Raw genomic sequence first — 24,556 nt, forward strand, 5'->3', positions numbered from 1 at the left:
CTTGAACAGTTGGTGCATTAGTTTCTGGAACACCGCCGCCGCAGATGCGATGTCAAAGGGCATGCGCCGGAATTGGTAGCACCCAAAGGGGGTAATGAACAATGTCAATTTTCTGCTCTCCGGGTGTAAGGCGATCTGGTGAGATGCTGAGGTCAAGTCTATGGTTGAGTACCATTTGATCCCTCGCGTTTTGGCTAACATTTCTTCGATCCTTGGCAAGGGGAACTTCTCCACGACAATGTTTTTAACATAGCCTGACCTTCCCACTGGGCTTCATGACGACCACCATTGGCGCCAACCATTCAGCGCACGTGATTGGTTCAATGATCCCCTTCCTTTCTAGTTCCTGCAGTTCTTCTTGCACTGCCAGTGGTATGTTTCTCACTTTGTGAGATACCGGTATGGCTTCTTCCTTGAGTACTATTTTGTGGGCGAATTTTTCTAGTTTTCCCACTGTGCCTCCAAATACCTTGGGGAACTCTCTCTTCCACTTGTCCAGGTCTGGCCAGGCTTCAGGTTCTGTGAGCAGTATCTGTTCTTTCCCTCCTGGATCAATCAATCAATCAATCAATCAATCAAGCATTTATATAGCGCACTACTCACCCGGAGGGTCTCAAGGCGCTGGGGGGTGGGGGGTCCGCTACCGCTCGAACAGCCAGGTCTTGAGCTGCTTCCTGAAGGCGAGGTGGTCTTGGGTCAGGCGGAGGTGGGCCGGGAGGGAATTCCAAGTCTTGGCGGCCAGGTAGGAGAAGGACCTTCCTCCTGTGGTGGCTCTTCGGATGCGGGGGACGGCGGCGAGGGCGTGGCTGGTCGATCGAAGCTGGCGTTTGGGAGCGTAGAAGTTGAGGCGGCTGTTTAGGTATCCTGGGCCTTGGTTGTGTAGGGCTTTGTGTGCGTGGGTGAGGAGCCGGAAGGTGATTCTTTTGTTGACCGGGAGCCAGTGCAGATCTCTCAGGTGTCCGGATATGTGGCTGCGGCGGGGGATGTCCAGGATGAGTCGTGCTGAGGTGTTCTGGATCCGCTGGAGTCTCTTCTGGAGTTTGGCGGTGGTTCCGGCGTAGAGGGAGTTGCCGTAGTCTAGTCGGCTGGTGACGAGGGCCTGGGTGACCGTCTTCCTGGTCTCGGTGGGGATCCACCGGAAGATCTTACGTAGCATGCGCAGGATGTTGAAGCACGACGAGGAGACGGCGTTGACTTGTCTGGTCATGGAGAGGGAGGAGTCCAGGATGACGCCCAGGTTACGTGCGTGGTCTGCTGGTTTGGGTGCGCTGCCCAGGGCGGGGGGCCACCAGGAGTCGTCCCAGGCGGAGGGTGAGGATCCCAGGATGAGGACTTCCGTCTTGTCCGAGTTCAGTTTCAGGCGGCTGTTCGACATCCATTTGGCTACGTCTGTCATCCCTTCGTGCAGGTTGGCTCTGGCGGTGGCGGGGTCGTTGGTGAGGGAGAGGATCAGCTGGGTGTCGTCGGCGTAGGAGATGATGTTGAGGTTGTGCTGGCGTGCGATGGCTGCGAGGGGGCTCATGTAGACGTTGAAGAGTGTTGGGCTGAGCGAGGAGCCTTGGGGAACGCCGCAGATGACTTCGGTGGCCTCCGATCTGAACGGGGGGAGGCGGACTCTCTGTGTCCTTCCGGCGAGGAAGGAGATGATCCAGTCCCGTGCCTTCTCCTGGATGCCGACGTTGCTGAGGCGCTGTACTAGGGTACGGTGGCAGACAGTGTCGAAGGCCGCGGAGAGGTCCAGGAGGATGACGGCCGCTGTTTCTCCGTTGTCGAGCAGGGCTCGGATGTCATCGGTAGCTGCGATCAGGGCGGTCTCGGTGCTGTGGTTGGCCCGGAAGCCGGACTGCGAGAGGTCGAGGGAACCATTCGTCTCGAGGAAGGCGGCCAGCTGCTTGTTGACGGTCTTCTCGATGACTTTTGCCGGAAACGGGAGCAGCGAGATGGGGCGGTAGTTCTTGAGGTCGGTGGGGTCGGCTGATGGTTTCTTAAGTAGAGCGCTGAGTTCGGCATGCTTCCAGCTCTCCGGGAAGGTAGCGGTGTCGAAGGAGGTGTTGACGATGTCCCGCAGGTGGGGTGCGATGACCGCGTCGGCCTTGTTGAAGACGTGGTGATGGCAGGGGTCGGTCGGAGATCCGGAGTGGATGGAGTTCATCGTGCGGATGGTGTCTTCGGTGCTGATCGGGGTCCATGTGCGGAGGGTGGTGGTGGGGGGCGGTGGTTCGGTCGTGGCGTGCGTCGGTTGAGTGCTGAAGCTGTTGTGTATGTCCGCGATCTTGTTGTGGAAGTAGGAGGCGAGGGAGTTGCAGAGGTCTTGTGAAGGGGTGATGTCGTTGTTTCCGGCGTTGGGGTGGGAGAGCTCTTTCACGATGTTGAAGAGTTCCTTGCTGTTGTGTGCATTGTTGTCCAGTCGTTCCTTGAATGCGGTTTTCTTGGTGGTGTGGATCAGTTGGTGGTGTTTTCGGGTGGCGAGCTTGAGGGCAGTCATGTTGTCCGGTGTTGGGTCTCTGCGGCAGGTTTTCTCGAGTGCTCTGCAGTTCTTCTTGGAGCTCTTGAGTTCGTCGTTAAACCATGGGGCTTTCTTGCTGCCGGGTCTGCTCGGCGGGGTCTTCAGAGGGGCGAGGTCGTCTGCGCAGTCGCTGATCCACTTCGTGAGGTTGGTGGCCGCTTGGCTGGGGTTCGTTGAGCTGGCGGGAGGGTTCTTGCTCAGGGAACTAGCGAGCTGGTCTGCAGTGATCTTGTTCCAGCTTCTGCGGGGAACCTGTTGCTGGTGATGGTGGAGCGTGGTCCTCCTGAAGCTGAAGTGGACGCAGCTGTGGTCCGTCCAGTGGAGTCCCGTGGCGTGACTGAAGGTGATGTCCTTGCTGGAAGAGAAGACCGGGTCGAGTGTGTGTCCGGCGTAGTGGGTGGGGGTGGTCACCAGTTGCTTGAGCCCGAGGTTGGCGAGGTTGTCCAGCAGGGTGGTGGTGTTGTGGTCGTTGTTGTTCTCCAGGTGGAAGTTGAGGTCCCCGAGGAGGATGTAGTCGGCGGAGGGGAGGGCGTGTGGGCTGATGAAGTCGGCGATGTCTTCGCTGAATTGGGTGCGTGGTCCCGGGGGTCTGTAGATGAGGGTGCCTCGGAGGGTGGTCTTGGGGTTGACGTGGATCTGGAAGTGCAGGTGTTCGGCGGGTGCGAGGGTGTCGTCGGTGTTGGTTGTGATGCGGATGGTGTTCCTGTGGATGATGGCGATGCCTCCTCCGGTCTGGTTGATGCGGTCTCTCCGGATGATCTTGTAGCCGTCCGGGATGGCGATGGGGATGTCGGGCGCTGAGGAGGCGTTCATCCAGGTTTCCGTGAGGAAGGCGACGTCTGGGGCTGTGGTGTCGAGCAGGTTCCAGAGCTCGATGGCATGTCTGTGGATGGAGCGGGTGTTGAGCAGGATGCACTTCAGGTGGGTGCAGCTGGAGGTCGGCTTGGTGGGTGCTGGTGAGGCGTGAGTCCGGTTGCAGGTGAACTTGCAGGCGTTGCAGCAGAAGGGTCCGTGGTTGCGTCTCGGGGTGGCTCGGTAGCATCCCGGGGATCGGCCGGAGTTGAGTGCGTTGAGGGTGGCGGCGTCGTACGTCCGGCGGGTGGGCTGCGGTCTGCGGGGTCTGCGAGGGCCAGGGGTCCTGGCACTGGGCGCGGTCCAGGCGCGGACGGGCGTAGACGGGCTTACCTTTGGCGCACCTTCGGCGCTCATTCGGTGCTCCCGCTGCGCGGTCGCTCTGGGGGCATCATAAGAAGGGGGACGTGAGGGCGGGTCAGCTGGGCGGCGGCGGGAGCGGCTCGGCCAATGGGCCGGTGGTGGGCGGGGCCTGGGCGAGCAGCGGCGGGAACGGGCGAGCGGCCGGCTCTGCAGTGGCTGGGCCGCTCGTGGGACCAGGGGGGCGTCTGTGGCGGCGGGAAGAAAATGCGGGAAAAGATGTGGCAGGTAGGCTGGAGCAGGGGGCGGCAGGAGGAGCAAGGGGGTGACCCGGCCTGGTGAGAGGCGCAGCGGTCACTCCAATTTGATGCCCAAGTCGCCCTGGTCTAGCCATCCCAGCACCGATGGTCCCTTTTCCGATATGTACAGCTTACAGTTGGCGCTGCGTCCTCTGAATTCGAACTTTAGTGGCCTGAATCCTACCATGGGTATGCGGTCTCCGTTGTACGTGACTGGCCGGATGTCTAGTCGTTCCAGGTCTGGGCCCAGGTGTGGCTTGAATGTTTTGTTCTATACCGCTCTCTGGACTATGGTGTAGGGCGATCCAGTATCTGCCACTATACTTATTGGCACTCCTCCGATCGTCATGTCCAGCACCGGCTTGGTTGACCTTTTGTTGTCGACGCTTAATACTTGGTCGTAGATGCAAAGTACGGTGTCATCATCTTCCTCCGCGTTCTCCCCCCGGTCCTCTTGTTCTTGCTCGATGTATTTCACCACGCTTCTGGAGGATTTCCTGCGGCACACCTTTTCGTAGTGCCCCACGATTCCACAGTACATACATTTGGCGCGGAACGCCGGGCACTTCCGGTCATGCGCTTCGTGGGACCAGCTCCTGCATCTATAACAGGCGTTCTTCTTGTTACCCGTCTGTTTCTCCGGGGGTCTCGGGTTGCCTTGCCACTTGTGCGGTCCCTTTGATGAGGGTCCCTTGCTTCTGTATTCCTTGCGGGGCTCTTCATCTTCCACCCTATTGACCGTTGGGCTTGCCGTCGTTTCTCTCTTCGCCGCCTCCGCGCACCTTCGCGCCAATTCTGCCCTCTTTACTATCATCATTACCTCCTTTAGCGTGACGTCGCCGCTGGCCCACAGCTTATCCTGTACGGCTGTGCTCGTGGTATGCATCACAATCTGATCCTTGAAGAATTGATCTTGGAATGTGTCATATTTACACGTGGCCGCTAGTTTTCTTAGTGCCGCCACATACTCTTCAACAGATTCCCCTGGTCGTTGCTTCCTTTGCTGGAAATTTAACCTATCGATCGATACACACACCGCTGGCTTATAGTGTTCATTTAGGTCATCGATAGCATGAGCATACACGTCATCATCTGTGCTCCCACGCTGTTTAGGTACCAGATTCTTGAAGATTCTGAGCCCCTCCGGGCCTAGATTATGTAACAGTATCCGCTTCTTCCTCTTGCTGGTGAACTTTTCATCATTTTCATCCTCAAGCACTTCAATGAAATTGTCAATATAGTCTCTCCAATCTTCCCACTTCATGAGGGGTTCCCCTGGTTTGGGTAAGAATTGTACAGGTGCTGACGCAGATGCCGCTTGCGCACACATCCTTTCGCGCCTTTCTGTGGGTGGCGTGCCGCTGTGGCTGCTGGGACTGCCTGGTGTACTGTCTCTTTCCTGTTTCTCCGTTTGTGACTGGGGGCTTCCTGTGACTGCTCCTTCGCTCTTCCCTGAGGTAGCCAGCTCTGACACCCTTGATAGTGGGGTTCAATGGGTGTTCGGTTGTTCTAGCCTCCAGCGCGCCTCCTGCTCAATTCCTTCCTCCCATGCTCAGTCTGGTATCAGTGGGGGGAACTGTGGGCTCTGCCGCGCTCCTTAATGCTGCCTGCCTGTGTGGCTTCTTACTTGCAAACCGCTGCGTGGTGGTTAACTGTGGGGCTGGTTCAGCAGGTCTGCCTCCTCTGTCTTCTGTTCTCTCTACTGTTCTTCCTGTTTTTTTTTCTCGTGGTCCTTCATGCCTGATCTCAAACCCTCGTCGCCATTGTAATGTTGTAAGGTTGCAGAATGACCACAGGAAACTGGTTGCAGAGGTACGCTGTTTATTTAAATTGTACAGCTTAAGGAGCGCCGAGCCGATGCGCTCGTTCTCCCGCTTTCGCGCTTCTCTATGCGAGATGAGCCTCAAGATGGCCGCCGGAACGTCGCGTCATCACGCGACGTGCAACCACTAGAGCGCTACTCTACAACCTGTACATGTGCGCATCCTCAAACAAGCATATGTTGCAACGTTCCAATGAGAAGACTGAAAACGTTTTGTTGGTCAACAGTCAGGCAGCAACGCCTTTCAGAAGATGGAATTACAAATATTTCATATGCTTATTGTCATTTCACAGAAGGAATTTTTGGAGCATAAATGGTTATTGTCTTGCAATAACTGAGAAAACCTGTTATAAAGTGCTCTGCATTAAAATCTGTTAAAGCTGCGGAGCCTAATAAACATTGTGAAATCTAATAAAACAATTCAATAGCTTGTAAATTATGTCAAATCCACCAAAACGTTTTTGTTGTAATCATATTGGGTTTAACCAATATGTTTAAAATGGAGAATGTATTGCTATTTTCTTGAAATGACTCTATGCATAGCTCCGCCTCCATTGCTTGGCCTATTAGCTCCCTCCGAGGTTCGGATCTTGTTTTGCCTCTAACAAAAATGAATACACACATCAAATACTGCAAATAACCGAAGAGAATGCATGTTGACGATGTCACATTATGTTCAAAAGTGTCCTTAATATACGTTCCTTTTCCCTTACTCTTGTGTTTTGTCATATGTACCTAATATTAACAATATACAAATTAAAAAAAAAAAATGAAAATACTTTCAGCCTGAGCTCCGCTCCTTTTCTAATGTGCCTCCCCATGGAAGGCACCCCAAAGCCTAACTCGCAGTCTCCGGTAAACACACATCACGACTCGTTACTGCCCACAACACGAGCTGGAGCCTATCACGACGTCGCTTTCACCTACGTTTTCTCACTCTCTTTTACTTCCGGTGGCGCTCCTTCCCTGTCCTCTCTTTCTGAGACTAACTTCCGGTTAGCTCCACGTTCTGCCTTCCACTAAGTGCTTCCGGAGCCGGCCGCTCTTTTACCCTGCCTAGCCCGACTGACTGCACTGATACCAGGCTCGGCGGAAGATTGCCGACGCTTTGCAGCTTGCAAGTTAAGAATGTCGGACTCCTGGGCTCAGGCGGTGGATCAGCAGGAGTTGGCAGCGGTGACGGTGAGAGAGCAGTACTGTCTTGCGAACTAAGGGGTTGTGGTGGAAGCTGTCATGGGAGTGAAGAGTTTGTAGGTTCAGGAGGACTGAGTGGGTTGTTGTCGAAGAATGCTAGCTACCTTGTTTCCAGTTATGTGACTACATTTAATAAGTCCCTACCGACAGGGACTTTTTTAAAGCCCAGAACAGTTTCGACTCAATATTCTGGCGATTTGGTGCAACTAATCTGGAGCCATTGGGAACGTAAAGTGTAGGGAAGGATTAAAGTTGTTTTGGCGTGTGACTGCAGCGGGTGGAAGGCTGATGCACTGGGAAGGGGAGGAAGAAGTGATTTTGGACACAAGTGATGGAGTCTATGAATGCGACATTAAGAAGGGTCAGTGGTTTTAAAGCAATTTAATGCAAACAGTGACAATGTTTTCGTACAAGTGTCAGTGTAAAGTGTTGTATGCAATATAGAAAATAAGTTGTGCTTGAGGCTCTTCTTTGAAGAACGTTAGTCAGAAAGTTTGCAAATGATAATATATATATATTTCCTTTATTCGGATGCAAGGCAACCATAAAAGATACAGTACATCATGTAATATTAATATAAAAAAACATACAGTTCATAAAAATACAATAACATTTAAAACTGTACAGTTGGATAAAATCAACAGCACAGAATCAATCGACTCAAGAGAATATAGATTTATAAGCTGCCCGCAAGAACCTTAGCACTGCACAAAGTGTGAAAGGGTTGGGTAACAGCTGTAAATGCAAAAGAGCCTCTATGGCATGCCTGAACTTCAAGCTTTTTAACAAGGATTGTAAAAAACCTTTTCAGGGGAGTGAAACATATTTACACAATAAAATGTTTAGTGAGGGAAAGAAATCCACCGGGGATGATAAAATGTGATGGAGCTGGTTAAATCTAAAACTCGTTATTAAAAATCTGTTGTGAGCATTAGTTAAGGCCAAGAGGTACAGTTCAATGCCCGGAACCGATTTCAACTTGCATATGCCTTAACTGAAGGTTTGTTAAGCTCAAGATTTTCACGGTTCGTAGTTAAAAAAATTATTATTTTAACATCCACCATGTTGAAAGTGTCGTGTGCAGAGAAAATGTCTGGCCTACCTATAGCCTGAAAAGACTCTTTTACATAATGTATCCAGGGTATTTTACTACCAGGCTCCAATTTCAGACAATCATGCGATTTAAATGCTGATGAACGGAGGTCCAAATCTTTATCAGCACACTAGGGGTTTAATTGCCACTTTGTCTGCCAGGAAACCCAGCCCTAGCTCTTCATGTACAGTCCGAACAGGCGTGCCTTGGGGGACTCGTAAAATCCGCTGCAGGAATTTATTTTCTACCACCTGTAACCTGCAATGGGGACACGTACCCCCAGGTTTCACTACTATATACTACTCCTTGAGATAGCTTTGGACTTATAAAGTTTTAAAATAGCCTCCGGGGCCCATGAACCTAATCTACTCATAAAACTAGTAATGGCTCCCATGGATTTATTCAGCTCATTCAGCTTCCCTTCTAGGAGGGCTTCACACTTCAGTTTCTCATCAAATAGCACTCCCAGATAGGGGAAAGCTGGGACCTTTCCAAGGGTGTGATACTGGCTTTAAAGCTTTTTGACCGAATTTCCCGTGGGTCCACCACTAATACATACAACTTGGTATAATTCACCGACCGGTCCAGCCCATCCATAAGTGCCACAAAACCATCTATTAGGACCTGAAGGCCCCGGTCCGTGCGGGCCATGAGCACCGCATCATCCGCCTAGAGTAGGCATGGCAACTCTCTCCTATCTACTCTAGGGGAGTCTGATTGAAGGGCCAGGAGTGCCGCTTCGAGGCCATTGATTTAAACCGAAAATAAAAAAGGAGCTTAGATGCACCCTTGACGCAACCCCGTGTACAAGTGAATTGTTTGGTAAAATCTCCCTCATGTGAGACTATAACTGTTGCCAATGTATGGGCATGGAGTGATTTATGTAGATGTATGATGCCACTATCCACTCCCAGTGAGGATAAGATGTCCCATAACTTAGACCGGTTAACCCGATGGAATGCGGACGTAAGGTCCATAATGGCCAAATTCATGGCACCCGCTTGGGCCACGGTATACTTGGAAATCAGAAGATACAAATTAAGACACTGATCTGATGTTGATAGGCCTTCACGAAAACCATATTGGACTTCCGATAATATCTTGTTATCTGTGGCCCATCTAGATAGAAGTACCCTGCACAGGACCTTAACTGCGACATCAATAGGGAAATTGGGCGGTAAGATTGCGGCTTATCCTTGTCTCTATTTAAAAAAATTGGCACTATCGTGGCGGTGGACCAGGAGGGCAATGTCCCTTAGAGGCTGCTGCTTTTAGGACTTGAGTTAGTAAGGGAGCCCAGACCTCTGGGTTGTCACGGAAGAGATCAGGGCCTAGGGCCTTGTTTGGAGCCAAATGCTTAAGGTTACCTCTTCCAAGGAGAAACTAATCCGGGAGCCGTCACGCACAGGGATGTCTACACTACTCTCACTAGTGCAGGCTTCACTGTAGACTTTTTCATAATGGGACACCCATTGATCTGGTGACATACTGTCGGGTTTGAAGCTTCTGTGAAACAGGGACTGTTAATACATTTCCAAAATAAGGAAGAATCCCTCAATTCGCTTGCTTTAGCTAGGTCCTCGCATGCCTGCTTTTGAAGGTGACGCCTATGCTCTATTGTAGCTTCTTTACACAGGCGAAGATACAAAGAGACTCTAGCTTTCTCCTGTAGCACCTGTTTCAAGGCCCTTTTAACTTCCTTAAGGCCTGCGAGCACTTGTGCTCAAACCACTTGGGGACAACCTGGGCCCGCCCCACGGCCTGTTTAGTTAAAAGACCAGAGACTCTCTGGGCAATGGAGGAGAACGAACTTAGGATCTCCTCGCTTGGGGTGCTAGGATTCAGGCAGGCAACTATCTCATTCTAGCATGAAGAGAAAAGGCTGCGGTTGAAAGCCTTTGCATCTATGCTCGCCCATCTAATGCGCTTGCCCTGCTCAGTGGGGGTTAGGACTATCTGCTGCTTACAGGGACCTAGAATGGGAGGGCCCAGTCCTGTCAGAACCAATATCAATGGGTTATGATAGCTGAATACACTGTCCTCTATGTTAAATGATCCAGGGGCCGCCCCCGTGGTGCTGTCACAAATATAAAATCTATGATGGTTGCCACACCCCTTCCTTTATAGGACGGTGTCAATTGAGAGAGAGGTCCGGGATGCCAAAGGTCTAGGGAGTTCACCAGATTATGGGTCATTAACAAGTTATTTAGAACCTTCCCTTCCAGTGTGTGTTTCATGTGAAGATCCTCCGAAATTAAACATGGCTGAACATTCAACTGATTCTGCACAAGAGGTGGACATAATTGGCAGTTGAAGTCAGCCACTAAAATGAAGTTCATATGCCCACAACCTTCCTTTAGATCTTCGATCACACATTTTAAAGCATTAAGATTTGTGAGTGTCCCCCCCTCACCCTTCTTAGCATTATAAAAGTTAATAATCACAAAGGTGAGTGCTCTCCCTTTGTGCAGTTCTATACCCTAGAATGCCTTATAATCCCAGAGGCAAGATGGCTGCTGGGCTGTTGTGCTGAGAGGTCGCACTCTCCTTCTCTCAAGAATGGAATGAAGATAATTCTATGCCACCCATGAAGAAAGGATCTAATGGAGACCGGGCGTTGCTGGTTTGAAAGGTTATTACTCAAGAAGGAACTGCTACGGATTGGGCAGGTTTGGAGATTGCTGAAGAAAGGACTGTTGCACTTTGGTAAAACGCACTGGCATATGGCTCCTAAACCACCTACACGTATGGCCAATACAGAAAAAGAAAAAGTAAATGACAGAACAAGGAAACCCCCCGATACTCCGGGTGCAATGAAGACAGGGGGAGCGGGTAGTGGGAAAGGGGATCCCCTGCCAGCAAGGAGTACAGGAGCGATCAGAAAATTAATTCCTCCACCAGCGGAAAAAAGTAAGAAGAGTGACATGCGGAAACCGAATGCGATCGGAAAAGTAGCTAGCATGGCGGGTAAAAGCATTTCACAGCCGGCGAAGGGAGACGAGCAAAAGGCTCGGGACATCGTTATGCGTCAACCCACCGTGGCAGAGATGTTAGCGGGAAAATCCTTGGAGCCAGCAACAGAGTCTGTAGACGCAGGAAACCCGAGTATCTCCCAAAATCAGGACGCCGATACTCCCGATGCTGCTGCTGCTGCTGCTGGAAACGTCCTCGAGGACGCAACTGACTCGAACACGGAAGACGCGAAGGTGGTTGCTAGGCAACGGGCCGAGGCAGCGCGGAGAGAGGCACAGAAGGCTGTAACACCGCAGACGGACGGTGAACATGCAGGAGCTCACGCTGAGGATGAAATGCCAGCGGAAGACAGAGGTAAAGGGGCGAATGTCAGTGGCAAAGCTGGGAGAGCTGGAAAAGAGAACATAAACGCCAGGGGAGACACTACAGCAGATATGCTTGGCGCACTAATGCAGGTAGAGAAAGAAATTAATGAGTCTCGTAAAGTGACTGGTTCCTGGGGGAGCAGAGAAAGTATAGCAAGCTCCACAAAAACAAGCCTTGAGGAGGGGACTAATGTAACTAAACAGCCCCATGGGGGAGAATGTACATCCCTAGAAGGAGAGGGAGAGTTCTTTTCTGTAAACGAAGACTCTGAGTCACTGTCATCGGCAGAATCAAGTACAGAGGAAGATGAAGGCACAGAGTCAGGCATAAGCACCTCTGGTAAAGAGTCTACTATGAAAAAGAGGAAACACACTAAAGTAGAGAAACGTCTCCTATGGGATTATTCAGCAACCTCTCAAGTGTACCAGGAGGAAGATATGCATGCTAATAAGGCTGAGAGAACCACAAGTGGCAATATACCTCCCCCACAAGACCCTTTCCAGACTTTATTCTCAACGCTAAGGCAGATGCAACACGAAGCAAGAACAGAAAGCCGCAGAGCAAGGCAGGCATCAAAGAAAATACAGAATAGCCTAAGGAAGGTTAATAAACTGTATGATGAGTTGGTCGACAGAGTCACAGAGGTGGAGGAGCGGACAGGGAAGCTTGAGGACGACGTGGGGAGTTGGCAAACGTTTAAGACTGAGCATGAGAAAATGGCGGAGGATATGCGCTGGAAGATGGAGGATTTTGAGAATCGGCAGAGAAGGAACAATGTCCGCCTTTTGGGTGTGGAGGAAGGGGTTGAGGGGCAGGACGTTAGGCAGTTTGTGATAAATCTTTTGAGGGGCGCATTCCCAGAGTCTCAGTGGCAGTGGGAAACAGAAATACAAAGAGCACACAGGTTCCCCTTTGTATTAAAGAGGGGGGGAGAAGTAGGGGGAGCAGGAAGAGGTGGGCAAAAAAATCAGCCAAGGGCTATACTAGTCTATGTTGGGAATTTTCTGCTTAGGGAAGAGATCCTAGCCAAAGCAAGGCCAGAGAGTAGGAGAACTTTTGAGAATAGTATCTTTTTCGCCAGGCCTGACTTCTGTCATTTTACAGTAGAGAGGAGGTGGAAGATGAGGCAGCTGATTGCACCATTTCAGGCTCTTGGTTCTGAGGCGTATTTACTCTACCCTGCTAGATTAAAGGTAATTGTCAGAGGGAAAACCTGGATGTTTAACTCAGAAATCAAAGCAGGAATCTTTCTAGAGGAAATGAAGAAACAAAAAGGAGCATAAGTGCCCGGGGGAGTATAGGATATAAAGGGATCAGTGGGTGACATGAAAAGCAAATAGTTGGATGAGAGAGGGAAGCGATTTGCGCAACAGAAGGCGGGCACACATAGGTCGGCTGACCTATTTGCCTGTGAAGGGGGGGGGATGGGGAGGGGTGAGTAGAGCAGGGGCGGCAGGGGAGGGGGGTGTGGGGGGGAAGAATAACAGTTGGTTACTTATGATTTTGCACATTGGTATGTTGGTGGGAGATAGAGGAGATATACAGATTGGTTTGAGGCTGATAAAGATTGACTGTTTTAGTTGGTATATACACTTGTTAATACAATGATATGTAGGATAGCATCAATTAATGTGTGCGGTCTAAATGATTTGAATAAGAGAATGAAGGTAGCTGCATATTTAAAAACCTTGCGGTTGGACTTGATATGTCTGCAGGAAACCCATATTGAGGCGAGCAAGATGTATCTAATGGAACAACTTGGGTTCAGGGTATTGGCCAGTTCTAAACAAGAAACTAGGACTAGAGGAGTGGCAATTTTGGGCAAACACAGAGATATGGTAGTGGGGAAAAAGAAGGAGGATAAATGGGGAAGGTGGGCTATAGCGGAAATTTCCTTTCGGGGACAGAAAATATCATTAGCCACCATCTACGGATCCACTGAAGATGATCCTGAGGTATTTCAGTTTCTTGATGCAGAGCTGGCGCAGTGGCCTGAACCCATAATCTGTTGTGGTGATCTCAATTTACATGATCTAGAGAGCTCATTTACACAGATAGATGCAATTTATAGAGGGAGGAAAAGGAAGGTGTTCAGGGCACTGGCGGATATGGTTAGGAATAATTCTTTGATTGATCCTTGGGTAAAATTACATCCACATCTTGATGGAAGTACCTTTTTCTCGGCCCCTCATAAAATATTGGTTAGGCTGGATTATTTTCTTATAACTAGTAGCTTGTTATCGGGGGCACAGATTGAGAAACTCCCAAGGGTGGTTTCAGATCACAGCCCAGTAATACTTACCATTGAAAATAATTGCTTACAAAGATCGACTGCACAATGGACGTTTGAGAGGGGACTTTTAAGGGATCTTGCATATAAGGAGCATATGTCAAAATGGATTAAAGGGTTTTGGGATATTAATAGGGGGACGGCAGGTGTGGGAGTAGTCTGGGATACATTTAAAGCAGGAATAAGGGGTGAAACATTGAGCTTTGTGTTGGGTAGACAAAAAAGAGAAAGGGTAAGGAGAGAGCTGGTAGAGCACAAATTATTAAGGGAGGAGGAGAATCTAAGTAGGTTAATAAGGAATAATAGTCCTTTGGAGGATTGTCTGGTTAAAATAATAGCATTAAAGGCAGAGGCAGTGGAAGGTCTGGCTAGGCAGGCGGTAGATAAGTTTCTGTCCAACAAAGAAAAGACATATGAGCTTAGTGAAAAGGTAGGGCGGGTGCTGGCAGTTAGAACTAGGCAGAGAGCAGCCGAAGCAGGAGTAAAGGAAATACGGGATATACAGGGAAATTTGGTTATGGAGACAGATGCAGTAAGAGAGGTATTTAGGAAGTTCTATGCAGATTTATATACTCCAGAAGAGGTACCAAGCTTGGGGGAGATTGAGGAGTATTTAGATAACATATCCCCGTCGGCGATCTCAGAAGAGGATAAAGAAATATTGGACAGTCCAATATTGTTAGGAGAGGTGGAGGAAGCTCTGGACAGCCTGCCGAAAGGTAAAGCAACAGGGCCAGACCAAATTCCGTTAGAATTTTATCAGACTTTCAAAAATGAACTATTAGCAGACATGTGTATAATTATGCAACAAGCGCAGGTAGGAGACACTAGCCCAGAGTCATGGGGGGGGGCTAATATAATAGTAATTTAAAAAAAAGGAAAGCCACCAGAAACGCCAGGATCATACAGGCCAATAACATTAATGAACTCGGATATTAAGATATATTCTAAGATTCTAGCGAAGAGACTTGCAGGAGTGATTGAGCAGTTAGTGACCCCTATCCAGCATGGCTTCATACCTGGGAAAGGGACTACGCAACATGTAAGAACTGTAATTACAGTATTCGACCACGCAGAAATACTAGGAGATCCTGTAGCAGCACTTTTTCTCGATGCCGAGAAGGCATTCGATAGGGTGGACTGGAAATACCTTTGGTGTGTAATGAGATGGTGTGGGTTGGGTGAATCCTTTATAAAAGCGATCCAGGTACTGTATAAGAATCCGGCAGCGAGGATAAGGGTGAATGGGGGGCTTTCAGATGTAGTAAAAATAGCCAGGGGGACCAGACAGGGATGCCCTTCCTCTCCCCTATTGTTCGCACTATATCTGGAACCCCTGCTACGTAGGTTGGAGGAGAATGCAAGGATACCTCCAATGAAAAGAAATGAAAATGTGGTGAAGTCCTTAGCCTACGCAGATGACGTGGCAATTTTAACTCCGAACCCTACTCTAGCTATAAAGGAGATAGAGTTAGAGGCTCAGAAATTTGGGAAACTATCAGGGTACAGCTTAAATAGAACTAAGACCCAGATTATTAAAAATAGACATACACCGTGTGTGGATACTAGGGTGGTTGATTCAGCAGTATATTTAGGAGTAGCACTAACCGCAAATTTGGAAAGAGTTGTAGAGTTAAATTTGGATCCCCTAATAGGCAAAGTTAAGAAAGACCTTGAAAGAATGAATAACCTGCACCTTTCCCTTATGGGATGCACAAATGTTGTCAAAATGTTAATTTTACCAAAATTTTTATATTTTTTCCGCACTATTCCTTTAATTTTCGAAGCCAGATGGTTTAATTTAATAGAAAGGACTCTGAACAGATTTATCTGGGCACATGGAAAGACCCGTAGAGCGTATAGGTACATGACTCTACCCAGAGAGAGAGGGGGATGGGGAGCCCCTGACTTTCGGATGTATCAGATGGCTGCTGCATTACAATACATGCAGGGAATAATTGGGGGTGGAGGAAGTGGTGCAAGGGTTGGGACATTGTCTACGGAAGTGTATGCCATTATATTGGGGGCGGAGGCAGAAAATAATTTGTTAAATAGAGTAGAATTTGGATATTATAAAAGAACAAGGTTTAAGACCATGATGGCAGCAACTAGAATATGGAATACATTTCTTAAGAGAATGGGAATGGGCAGATATAATAGGTATGTAAGGCTTTACAAAAACTGTTCCTTTCCGATGGAAATTTTTGGTGACTCAACAATGTTGGGATGGATGCAGAAAGGGATAGAACAGATTGGGGATATAATAGATGGGGATGGGGTAATCCAGTTCATAGATCTTTGTGCTAAATATGGGATTGAGAGAAAGGACTTCTTCAAATACCTGCAGGTACGGAGTTTTTTATTGCACAAGCAAGGCGGCAGGGAGGGGTTTAATAAAAATGAACTTTTGGAAAAGATAAAAGCAGGAGGGGATTGCACAATTAGATCTTTCTATGCAATACTAACCAAAGGGAAGTTAGATGATCTGGAGAAAGTTAGCACTAAGTGGGTCGGAAAGTTGGGAGAGGATGCAGGAAGCTTTCAAGATTCTTTAAACTTGGGATGTACCATCCTGCGCTCTGGACCCTTGCAATCGCAACATTATAAGACGCTATACTCGCTGTATTACACCCCAGCAAGGCTAGCTAAGTGGGGAGGGTCCACTGGAGTTACTTGTCCACGGTGTAATGCAGTAGCTGCCGACATTATCCATATGTTTGCTACTTGCCCTCAGTTATATACCTTGATCCAAAGTATAGAAGATTTTATTAATAACACTCTTGATATAAGAATTAAACTAACGCCTAGGATGATTCTGTTTGGAGTAGATAATCAAGTTGGATTGGTTCATAAGGAATTCATGTTTGTGGCAATGGCAGTACTGAGATTAATAATTGCAAGAGTATGGTTGGACAAGGTACCCCCTGACTTACAGGTATGGCTATCAAATCTGCTAGCTAGCTATAATCTTGAGAGAGCTATATATGCTCGGAAGGGGAAGAGGGGAAGGAGATTGGGGTTGAAAATTTGGGAACCAATAAACATATGGAAAGGGAGGATGGTATAGTAAGTGATGGAGATTTAAGGTTAGGTTCTTCTGCTATATGATTTGGTGTTATAAATGTATTTTGGTTTATGATTTGAAAAGCGTCAAACCAGTGATACTCTGTAAAATGAAAAAATGTTCAGTTTTGTTTTGTTTTGTAATCTAATGTGCAAGTTAACAAGAAAAAGGGGAAAAATAAAAATATTTAAACAAAAAAGAATGCCTTATAATCCCATTTCATGATCTTTAGATCTTTACAGAATTCTAAGCCACAAATATAATCAGACCTCCAGTGGCTCGACCCATTGTGGAGTGTGCCGCGGGACCAAAAATGGTCTTATACCCATCCAAAAAGAATTTTTGGTCTCCTGTAAACGTATAATTTTATAAGACCTGATATACAATAACCAACTGTCATCAACAAACTTAGACGATAACCCAGCCACGTTCCAGGATATGAGATTGAAATCTCTGTCAGTAGTGTGGTTAACAATGGCTGGTGGGAGTGATGTGAAAGATGGTGACTCAGGCCTCGCTTGGGTCTTATGGCTAATCTCAGGGAGCACATGGGGTGACAGGGCAACCAAGACCTCCTTTGGACTACTTGTTAATAGACAGCAAACCTCCCCCAACCCTCTGTCTCGAGGATTGGCTCTGGCGAGGGAGACAGATGCACAACTCCTGATCCCCCCCCCCTGCAGTCAATCCAGCTCATTCAAGTCAGCAAGGGGTGTCAAAAGTATTAGCAAGGGGCAACAACCGTCCCGGGCCTCCCTCGCCTGACCCACCCCTTGCAGTCAACCCCCCCGGACTACTCACTGGAGGGCTATAACAAAAGCCCAATGGGAGCAATTTAATGCAGGAGGATAGGGGAACAGATTTAGAAGCACCAAACAGGATTCTACATGCTAACTCTGGGTACTGTACCAAAATTATAATACCGTCTCCCTCAAAGCATTTCCTGGATGGACCTATCCATCCCTCCCTACTTGCCATCAAAATGTTCTTATGGACCCTGAAGGAATACCCGGAATGCTGGTACAACCAGTGAGAGACTTAGTTAATTAGTTGGGCCGTGGATTCCTCTTTGTGAGCAGGTAGGCTGGGTATTCATGACAAAACCACAGAGCAGGGAGCACATGCTGGTGGGAGATCAATCACAGTAGGCTGGCAGAGCCCAGACAGTTGCATCCCTATATAGGGGGTGTCTTCAGGACCTGGGTTCTGGTGGGTCCGCACAGCGCAAAATGCGCTATCTCCCAAACTCCTAGAACCACCAGACCGTGACTTTGTAGGTTGAACCGTAACTCCCTTGGACTTTGGGCGAGCATTAACGTGTGGAACATCGCTGTTGCACAAGGGGGTAGCAAGGGACGTAATATCAGTAGGCGGGATGCGCTCTGGCGGATAACAGGATAAATGTTTTTCTACCAGTGACACGAGAATCCATTTTGATTGACAAGTTCTTTGTTGCTACCTCCAATTTGTCCAGTCTGTTCAGTAGTGGGGATAAAATGTCTGTAAAAGTTTCTGTGATGTCATTTAAGACTGGGGCCAGGCGGGACTACAGCTCCTCCACAAGCAGCCCATTAGCAACCGTCGCCTGTCCCTGGCCTGTATCCAGACCCGCTACCATAGGCTTCTTTGCCCTCAGTTTCCGTTTTGGAGTGAGGGCGATTACTGGGTCATGAGATGCAATTGGCAGTAGTGATAATGATAATGGGGATATAGGGGGAGACTCAGGCCCCAGGGCAGGCTTCCCGGTTGATGGTGCCTTCGATGGTATCCGGATTAGCGCTGGGGAGTGGATCAGCTGCGACTGGTCCCTTTGAGACTTTTGCAAAGTAGATGGCGGGCTTACCCCCCCCCCCATGTCTAATGAGAGCCGCCTCTCTACTCGAACTATCTCCTTGTTAATTGCAATGGTGCGAAAAGGCGGACCGTGGCGGTCGTAGACTGAGCCTTTTTCCCCATTTTCCTGCCAAAACCCAAGAGACACAAGGAAGGCAGCAAAGTTGTAAAATATATTAAAGTACCACACCAACTTCTCAAGTATTTGGCCAACAACAATACTACTCACTGCGTGGTCCAAGGCTAGGTCCATAGGGCATGCAACAACCCCTGTGATCAGCACTCGGCGATGGAAATGGTGAGAATGATGAAGCGGGCTTTTAGCGCTACCCCAAAGTGTGTAGCCAAGGGGATTAGCCCAGCCACGATCAGTCGCAGACGGGCCCGTCCTTGGCCTGGGCTTCGCCCGCTCACGCCGCAGCAGCCCTAAAGGGATTTTAAGGTGCCTCCTGGCACGAAAACACAGCATCTTTGGCTCCTGCCGCGAGGTGCACTGGAGGATGGAGTACCCGTGTGCCACTGGCTGTCCCCGGTGTCTGCTGCTGCTGCACAGGACTCCAGCAAATGATAAACCACAGAGCATACAAGGAGTAAAACAGAACAAAGCATTCCTAAATAACAAGAAAAAAAATATTAGAACGCATATCCAGCTAAAAAAAAAAATCTAAATAATACAACATAAGAAATAACATTAAAATTACCTAATAAACAGCCAAGAAAGTTAAAAAAAAATCGGTAAATTCTATTACGAACCATTTCATTTGGTGGGGACAAGACAAATAAACTGGCCTCATGGGCAGAATGAATAATACATTTGATGTATGAAGGTCTTGAGAAAATACACCTAGTCTTTTGCAACTCTGGACACACAAATGGCACATGATTAACATCTTTAACTTGTAGACAACAAATTTTGCAAATTCTCTCCGCTTTTGGTATTTTATCCCAAGTGCCGATAACAAGAGCATCAGTCTTCTAATCTTATTTGCCAAGCAGATTGGCAAATGCTAGTCAGTGACTCTTGTGGAATGACATAAGGTGGTTTCTACAGTTCCCTGCCTACTTGGAGATCCCTATGTCAGTTTGTTGTGGCTAGGCCATGTCTCTGATGCCCACTTCTTTAAGATGACTGCTTTACATTCTCTTGTATGTGCAGTCTACCCTTGAACATCAAGCTTGATACACCATATGGGGGCACTTTGGCTGTGTATGCCTAGTTCTCTGCCAACATCCTGGTTGTAGTTACTCTATGCCACCCATCTGCTGGTTTTCTACCCCATTAATGGCTCAATTTGTCCCTGTGCCACTGGCTTCCCCGACTTGGGTTAGGGTTCATTCCCCGACTTGGGTTAGGGTTCATTGTGACACCATGTCCCTCAGTGCTCTATCACTTGGTACTTTTTAAGTGGAGCCTTTTTGACAGCGCTACTGTCTGGTTGCAAAAGACCTATTGTGGGCTTGCTGGGAGCTTACATGGGCTTATATCCTGTCCAATGGTTGGCTTTATTGTCATTTATTTTCCTTCTTCTTGTTCAAAGGGTTTCCATGTTGCAGCTTTACAATATTGTTTGTCCCTCCCCAGGAACATAGCCTCTTCACTGTCTCTCTGATTTGCTGTCTTTTATGCTTCCAATTCTGACGTTTGGGAAACTTTTTATTTTTGTAGTTTAAGCACTCAATGTGAGTGCATGTGTTTTCCTGTTGTCTTGATAGAGTGCTTCTCTCCCCTCTGTGTTCCGTAATCCTCTCTCGCCGTGTGCTCCCCTGCATGCTCAACATTTCTCTCTTGTGCGTGTGCTTTTCCCCCACCCGCACTTGTCACTCTTACTTGCCTGTGTGCTCTTCTGCTTTGATGTGCACTCTCGCCCTTGTGATATTCTGCCTCCTCACTCTTTTCTTCTCGACCATGTGCATTTCTAACAACCTTGCTAGCTGTGTTGCTCTCTCTCGTCTGTATTCCTCACCAGTGCTTGTATTGCTCTCTTAACCATGTGCTTCTAAACCACCCACGGAGTTTGTGCGCTTTTTGGACCCAGCTCTCCCTATTCGTCTCTTGCCCATTTGCTTCTCTGACACCTGCTGCGTTTTTTTCTCTTGCCTGTGTGCTTCTCTTCCCACTCTTGTGCTAGAGGTTCTCTCTTTTGTCTTTGTGCTTCTCTTGACCATGTTCTTTTCCAACACCACCTGCGCTCGTGATTCTCTGTCACAGCTCTCCGTGTTCCTCTTTCTTGCCCATGTACATTTCTGCCCCACTCTGTATTCTTTTCATGTCCGTGTGCATCTCTCACATATGTGCTTCTCCCTTGGCCTTGTGTTCTCTTGTGTTGCTTCCCCCATCCTGTAACCGACCGGCTCCTCTTTTGAAAGATTTGAAAGTAAAAACAGTTTGATTTTACGCTCCTGTCATATATTTTTTTTATCAATCCTTCTCATATTGGTAAATAAAAAATTGGCACCTTTATCATTTTGCACGCATGCGCAAGCATGGTGATGCATGTACATGACTTTCACTGCATTTTTTTTTTCTTTTGCCATGCTGCACAGCATCGGCTATGCTGTATACTATTGCTAAACAAGCATTGGCATAGCCCATAGGTCTCGCCTTTGGGGCCTTATAAGTGTTTAGCCAGAGGTATTGACTTTGACAATGTCTTTAAGCTGTGCTATATAGAAGTGTGGCTGCTGTGCAGCATGCTGAAAAGTTTTAATAAAAAAGCATCAGAAGCATTTTTGTTGCCTTTTTATATATGACCAAGAAGGCATTATGTGCAACTGAACGGGCACATTAAAACAAGCATTTGCAATGCAATAGGTCTCGCATTAGGAAAGTTTGAGCTATTGGTATTGTAAATGACAATTTTTTTATTTATGTGTTGGTTTTGAAAATAGCCAAATTAATAGCTTTGATATTTATAATGCCAATAGTTTTAACTTTCGCAAATGTGACACCTATAGCATTTGTAATGCAATATGTGTTGCATTTACGTGACTTTGATGTATTGTTATTACAAATAACAATGGCTTTTCATTTTTTTAATCATTAATACTTAAATAAAAGTTATTTTAATTTATAATGGCAATAGCTTTTGTAAATAACTTTTTTGAAGATTAAGTTCATTGTATTTTATTGTGACGAAAATCCAAGAACAGAAGTAAAATAACATCTTTTTGTGACATTTGTAATAAACCTTGAAACATTGAGAGAACATATTTGAACCAGTTGTTGTTGGGCAGGAGAGGGGTGTTGGGCAGGAGAGGGGTGACTGGGCAGGAGAGGGGTGACTGGGCAGGAGAGGGGTGACTGGGCAGGAGAGGGGTGACTGGGCAGGGGAGGGGTGTTGGGCAGGAGAGGGGTGTTGGGCAGGAGAGGGGTGGTTGTGCAGGAGAGCGGCGAATGGGCAGGAGAGCGGCGAATGGGCAGGAGAGCGGCGAATGGGCAGGAGAGCGGCGAATGGGCAGGAGAGCGGCGAATGGGCAGGAGAGCGGCGAATGGGCAGGAGAGCGGCGAATGGGCAGGAGAGCGGCGAATGGGCAGGAGAGCGGCGAATGGGCAGGAGAGCGGCGAATGGGCAGGAGAGCGGCGAATGGGCAGGAGAGCGGCGAATGGGCAGGAGAGCGGTTAATGGACATGAGCACTGAAATGGGCAGGAGAGGGGTGAATGGGGATGAGAGGGGTGAATGGGGATGAGAGGGGTGAATGGGCAGGGGAGGGGTATTGGGCAGGAGAGGGGTGTTGGGCAGGAGAGGGGTGTTGGGCAGGAGAGGGGTGACTGGGCAGGAGAGGGGTGACTGGGCAGGAGAGGGGTGACTGGGCAGGAGAGGGGTGACTGGGCAGGAGAGGGGTGACTGGGCAGGAGAGGGGTGACTGGGCAGGAGAGGGGTGACTGGGCAGGAGAGGGGTGACTGGGCAGGAGAGGGGTGACTGGGCAGGAGAGGGGTGACTGGGCAGGAGAGGGGTGACTGGGCAGGAGAGGGGTGACTGGGCAGGAGAGGGGTGACTGGGCAGGGGAGGGGTGACTGGGCAGGGGAGGGGTGTTGGGCAGGGGAGGGGTGTTGGGCAGGAGAGGGGTGGTTGGGCAGGAGAGCGGTGGTTGGGCAGGAGAGCGGTGGTTGGGCAGGAGAGCGGTGGTTGGGCAGGAGAGCGGTGAATGGGCAGGAGAGCGGTGAATGGGCAGGAGAGCGGTGAATGGGCAGGAGAGCGGTGAATGGGCAGGAGAACGGTTAATGGACATGAGCACTGAAATGGGCAGGAGAGGGGTGAATGGGGATGAGAGGGGTGAATGGGGGAGAGGGGTGACTTGGCAGGACGGTGGTGAATGGGGGAGAGGGGTGACTTGGCAGGAGGGTGGTGAATGGGCAGGAGGGTGGTGAATGGGCAGGAAAGGGGTGAATGGCAAACGCCTTTTGAGAGAATGACACCTTCAATCACGCACTGCAAAATTATAAAAATGCTATTGCCATCCCGCTAAAAAAATACTTTTGTTTAGCATGTCCGCGCTTTATTAAATACAAAAGCCTTTTGAAAGAATGATACATTCAATGGCGCACTGTAGATATTATAGCAGTACATCAAAACAACTGTGATACACTCTACTGCTAAGTTGAGGGTAACATCGCTATAAAAGTTGAACCCCCGGTTTGAAACCTAATTCTTGTATAAGATCCCTGAAGTTTCCCAATTCTGAAAACATTTTCTCCCCAACTAAGTTGTATAAAAATGCTGTTCCCATCCCGCAAAAAAAATACTTTTGTTTAGCATGTCCGCGCTTTATTAAATACAAAAGCCTTTTGAAAGAATGATACATTCAATGGCGCACTGTAGATATTATAGCAGTACATCAAAACAACTGTGATACACTCTACTGCTAAGTTGAGGGTAACATCGCTATAAAAGTTGAACCCCCGGTTTGAAACCTAATTCTTGTATAAGATCCCTGAAGTTTCCCAGTTCTGAAAACATTTTCTCCCCAACTAAGTTGTTGCCTTATGGAGGATGCCCCCGGCTCTAAGACTGCATGATCCTCATTGCTATAATCGCCTGTACTGGAAACACCCGGAAGGGCGCAGGGTACCAAACTCCGTTCACTGGTACTTCATCGTGACTGCCCCATTCAGCAAAAATCCCCTCATGAACTTGTGTACCCCACAGACCCCCTAGCATGCCTGCGTACACATCATGAAGCCCACCGATTCTTGTCGTTTTGTCCACCCGCCTGTCACTTTTCTTGTCTGGCATAGTATAAGCATAGGAATGATGGTTGTGCAACTGGAACGTCGTTGACTAATGTTTAGCAGATTTATGCCAGTGTGATCCATTTGCTCGAATACACACAGGGAGCTGGGATACGTTTCACTAGAATTATCCGTTGCATGATCACAACCTGTCACTTCATAACTGAGATCCTGTAAGCAAGTAGTCGGATTTCGTTGCACTGCGCAGATAGACATCTGACACTGCAATCAAAGCGCATGTGCTGTTGATCAGTGAGTGTCCATTCACGCGCATGCTATATGGCACAGGGTTTATCCTTCCGTTATAGAGAGCCACAGTTTAAAAACAACGGAAGTCAGGCACTTTTGCCTGAGACGGGGGCGGGGCCTGCAATCCAGCAGGAAGTCCCGCCTGCCGCCACAGCCGCCGCCGCCGAGGAAGAAGTGGAGCGATGAGACACTGAACACGCCGAAAGAGCCCGGTAAGTGGTGGGGATGGGGGTCACGCGCGTGTGTATGTGTCTGGAGTGCGTGTGTGTGACTGTGGGGGAGGGGGGTGTGTGTGAGCGAGTGTCTGCCGTGTGCCTGCGTGTGCATGCGCTCGCCTGTGTGTGCGCATGCAGAGGGGTGGGGGGTGGGGGGTGGGGGCTGCCTATATGTGAAGCGCTCTGATACCTGATTCGGTTTGGGGCTGGGAAATAAAAAAAAAAAATAAAAAAAATAAAAAAAATGCTGAGTTACTCTGCGCATGCG

At 48.6% G+C, this 24,556-nt stretch overlaps 1 protein-coding gene across 1 annotated transcript in view; it reads left to right on the forward strand.

The window, feature by feature from the left end:
- Positions 1-6,749: 6,749 nt before the first annotated feature.
- Positions 6,750-24,556, forward strand: part of LOC144754794 (ATP-dependent RNA helicase DDX19B) — a 152,164-nt gene continuing 134,357 nt past the window's right edge. Inside the window, exon 1 of the mRNA XM_078643008.1 lies at positions 6,750-6,961. Coding sequence (XP_078499134.1) covers positions 6,908-6,961 — 54 coding nt within the window. The 5' untranslated portion in view covers positions 6,750-6,907. The remainder of the gene's footprint in view (positions 6,962-24,556) is intronic.

Source organism: Lissotriton helveticus, chromosome 5_1, assembly GCF_964261635.1.
Source record: "Lissotriton helveticus chromosome 5_1, aLisHel1.1, whole genome shotgun sequence".
NCBI classification, from domain to species: domain Eukaryota; kingdom Metazoa; phylum Chordata; class Amphibia; order Caudata; family Salamandridae; genus Lissotriton; species Lissotriton helveticus.